Source organism: Octopus bimaculoides, chromosome 27, assembly GCF_001194135.2.
Source record: "Octopus bimaculoides isolate UCB-OBI-ISO-001 chromosome 27, ASM119413v2, whole genome shotgun sequence".
In the NCBI taxonomy this organism is placed as follows: domain Eukaryota; kingdom Metazoa; phylum Mollusca; class Cephalopoda; order Octopoda; family Octopodidae; genus Octopus; species Octopus bimaculoides.
This window is the reverse complement of record NC_069007.1, coordinates 21,644,641-21,647,979: the sequence shown is the minus strand read 5'-3', so window position 1 is coordinate 21,647,979 and position 3,339 is coordinate 21,644,641. Positions and strand designations below refer to the sequence as shown.

Genomic DNA, 3,339 nt, shown 5'->3' with positions numbered 1-3,339 from the left:
AGGGAGGCTTTTAAGCTAGTAATATATATATATATATATATATATACATATATCTTTTGATGTATGTTCTGCATGTATGCATGTGTGTGTGTGTGTGCATGTTTTACAATTAATAATCAAACATCTTACCGAGCGATCGTTAGGAAGTGGTAGGTTAGTCAAATTGACAAAGTCGAGCGGCATACTGAAGACATATTTCCATTTTAAACCTCCAATTGCGGGATTGCGTCTCTCCCCTTGGACAATCAGACCCTTACAGTGGAAGTGGTTTTCTGTAAACAGAGAATTGTTAAATGAGAGAAAGACCGTCTTTGATGCTGCCACCAACTCCTACCATTATGCTATCACATAATGACTGTTATGCTATAGTCAACTGGATAAAGTGGTGAGCATGCGGGGCTCACAATCCTGAGGTAGTGAGTTCGATTCCTGTACCAGGCTGTGAGTTGTGTTCTTGAGCAAGACACTTTATTTCATGTTGCTCCAGTTCACTCAGCTGTACAAATGAGTCGCAACGTCACAGGTGCCAAGCTGTATTCAGTCTTTGTTTTTTTTTTTATACATACACTTATACACACACATACACATACATTTGTACATGCACACATGTACATACATACAAACACACACACATACGCAAGCACCCATTCCCTACGTTATATGAAAGTGAAAATATCTCAACCTTATGATCACACACACACACACACACATATAAGGAGAGAGAGAGAGAGAGAGTGAAAGAGGGCGGTATAAACACTTTTCCCTCTACTCATTCACAGAGAAATACACTCATACAAACATACAAAAAAAGAAACAGAGAGAGAGAGAGGTATTAGACATACAAACATAACTAGATGCTCACACACATAAGCAGAGAGAGAGAGGGAGGAGGTGAAGAGAAGGAGGGAAGGAGAGACAGGAAAAGAGGGGGAAAAACAGACAGACAGATAGAGAGAGAGAAAAAGTGATAGAGATAAGAAGGAGAGAAAGAAAGAAAGAAAGATTAAAATGTCTGATGTCAAATAAGGCATCATTGACTCATCAATGCCAAAACGCCTTACACCCACAACAGCAGCAGCAACACTAATAAGGCTAAGGGATAGAGTTATCTTACGTAAGCTGTTTCCTCCGGCACAGAAGTTCTTTATTTTCTCAAGTGCTGTAAAAATGTCAAGGTTGTCAAGTGTGGTTGTAATGTACACGCCTGCAGGAATTGACTTTACAGGTAGCGAAGTATTATCACAGACCCTGAAAGGGAAATTTAGGAAATACGATTAAAGTTATTCCACAATAGAAAAATTAACTTAGCAAAATTTTTATTTGTAAACAAAATAAAAAACATGTTATTTCTATGAATGACAAACAGCAAAATAGTTGAAAGCTTATTGTTCTTGGACTGGGTAAAATAGCAGTCACTGTCATAGTATTAGCTGATCATTGTGCATTGCAGCCACTGTAAGTCCATAGTTTTTGTATTGTTGCAGCACTCTAGCCAGTTGCTGGTTCTGCTACTGTCTGCTAACACTTGCCTTCTGTGATCAGTCTGATGTCTGCCATCTGCTGTCAGTAGTGGCTAAAATGTGGTGGTCTTGCTAAAAAAAAGTACACCAAAGATGGAAGTATTAGATCTGGTTCCATATGAAGTGCTGAATGGTCAGATTTTTTGAAGCCGTTGGTGATATTCTAGTGAATCGCAATCATATTCTTGGATTGTTTTTAGGCATCAAATATAGCGATCCTGGTTCAATTGAAGATTACTCAATACTTTGAACTCCTTCTTAGCATTAATCTAGGAGTCGGGAGTTCTTTCCAACCTTGACTTCTCAGTCGACTTGGCAGGATCTGTAGAAAGAAGGTCAGTGGAACTGTCTTACACTAAATCTAACTTTAAACCTTGGACGAAACCATAAGAAAAAAAAAATGAAAAGGGATCGATAAAAATAAGGATCAGTAACTAAGTGAAATCCCCCATCTTCACACATACAGGCTCATCCTTTACAGGTGCCACATAAAAGGCACTCGTGCCACCAGAGTTGTGTAAATGCATCTGTGCTGGTGGCACACAGAAAGCTCCCAGCACACTCTGTTAGGAAGGGCATCCGGTTGTAGAGACCATGCCACAACAGACAGTCGGAATCTGGACATCTGCCCGGCTGACCAGCTCCTGTGAAACTGTCCAACCCATGTCAGCGTGGAAAATGGACATTAAACAATGATGATGATGATGAAAAGAGATACAACTTACCCAAGGATAAGAGCCAGGGACAATATGAAGCAAATTGATAAAATTTTCATTGTGGACTCGTTTAGAAAAACTGAAATTAGAAATTTATAAAAACATAAAAATGCAGGTAGGGGTGGAGGGCATGGGGTTTTAAGAAGTTTCCTTCTCAATTACTAAGATTTGGTTTCTGTCTCATGACAACCTGGAAAAGCGTCTTCTACTATAGCCTCGGGCTGACCAAACACTCAATGCCCGGTCTGGGAATTGAAACCGCGAGCCCGCTGCCCTAACCACTGGGCCATTGCGCCTCCGCATTGATATATATATATATATATATATATATATATATATATATTGCATGAAACAATGTGAAGCATTCAAGTTATTACCTGACCTGCTAAAAATAGAAGCAAAATTCCCACCAAACCACATCTGAAAGGGGAAATACTGAAGGACACCTTGAATAATGTACTTTTAGGTATATCGTGTGAAAATAGATTCAGGATGGGCATGGGTGGACTGTTTTCGATAACAGTCTAAGCAACAACAACTATAAGACCTCACACAAGGCAAAGATGGAGCCTCTAACAGGTCAGTTAACCTGCTAGAAATAACAGGTCAACTCCATCAAACCTTCATCATTGGTAAAGATAAAAATCAAATGCATTACATAATATAGTCCCGGATACTCATTAACAGAGGGGTGGTCGTGGATGGAATACTTTTGTTCAGAGCTTCTATAAGTCTGCCATTGTCTTTCCTTTCATCTTTTACTCGTTTGGACTGTGGCCATGCTGGGGCACTGCCTTTAAGGGCTTACTTGAACAAATCAACTCCGACACTTCTTTTCAAGTCCGCTATTTATTTCATTGGTCTCTTTTGCTGAACTGCTAGGTTGCCAGGATGTAAACACACCAACCTCAGTAGAACAAAGTGCCAAGCAGTTTGCCTGATGTGCTGACAAATCTGTCAGCTCCCTGCTTTATTTTGTGAATCTAAGTGATAATAATATTGGTTCCAAATTTTGGTGCAAGGACAGCGATTTCGAGAAAGGGGGAAAGGCAATTATATCGCTCCCCTCTCCAGTATTTCACTGGTATGCACATTATCGACCC

The 3,339-nt window shown here is 39.9% G+C and overlaps 1 protein-coding gene across 1 annotated transcript in view; it reads right to left on the bottom strand.

Annotated features, from left to right (window-relative positions):
* The window catches only part of LOC106876168 (uncharacterized), a 197,303-nt gene that overhangs the window by 6,225 nt on the left and 187,739 nt on the right, over positions 1-3,339 (bottom strand). Inside the window, exons 2-4 of the mRNA XM_052977184.1 lie at positions 2,246-2,316; positions 1,115-1,248; positions 130-272 (exon numbers count right to left, since the gene is read on the bottom strand). Coding sequence (XP_052833144.1) covers positions 130-272; positions 1,115-1,248; positions 2,246-2,295 — 327 coding nt within the window. The 5' untranslated portion in view covers positions 2,296-2,316. The remainder of the gene's footprint in view (positions 1-129; positions 273-1,114; positions 1,249-2,245; positions 2,317-3,339) is intronic.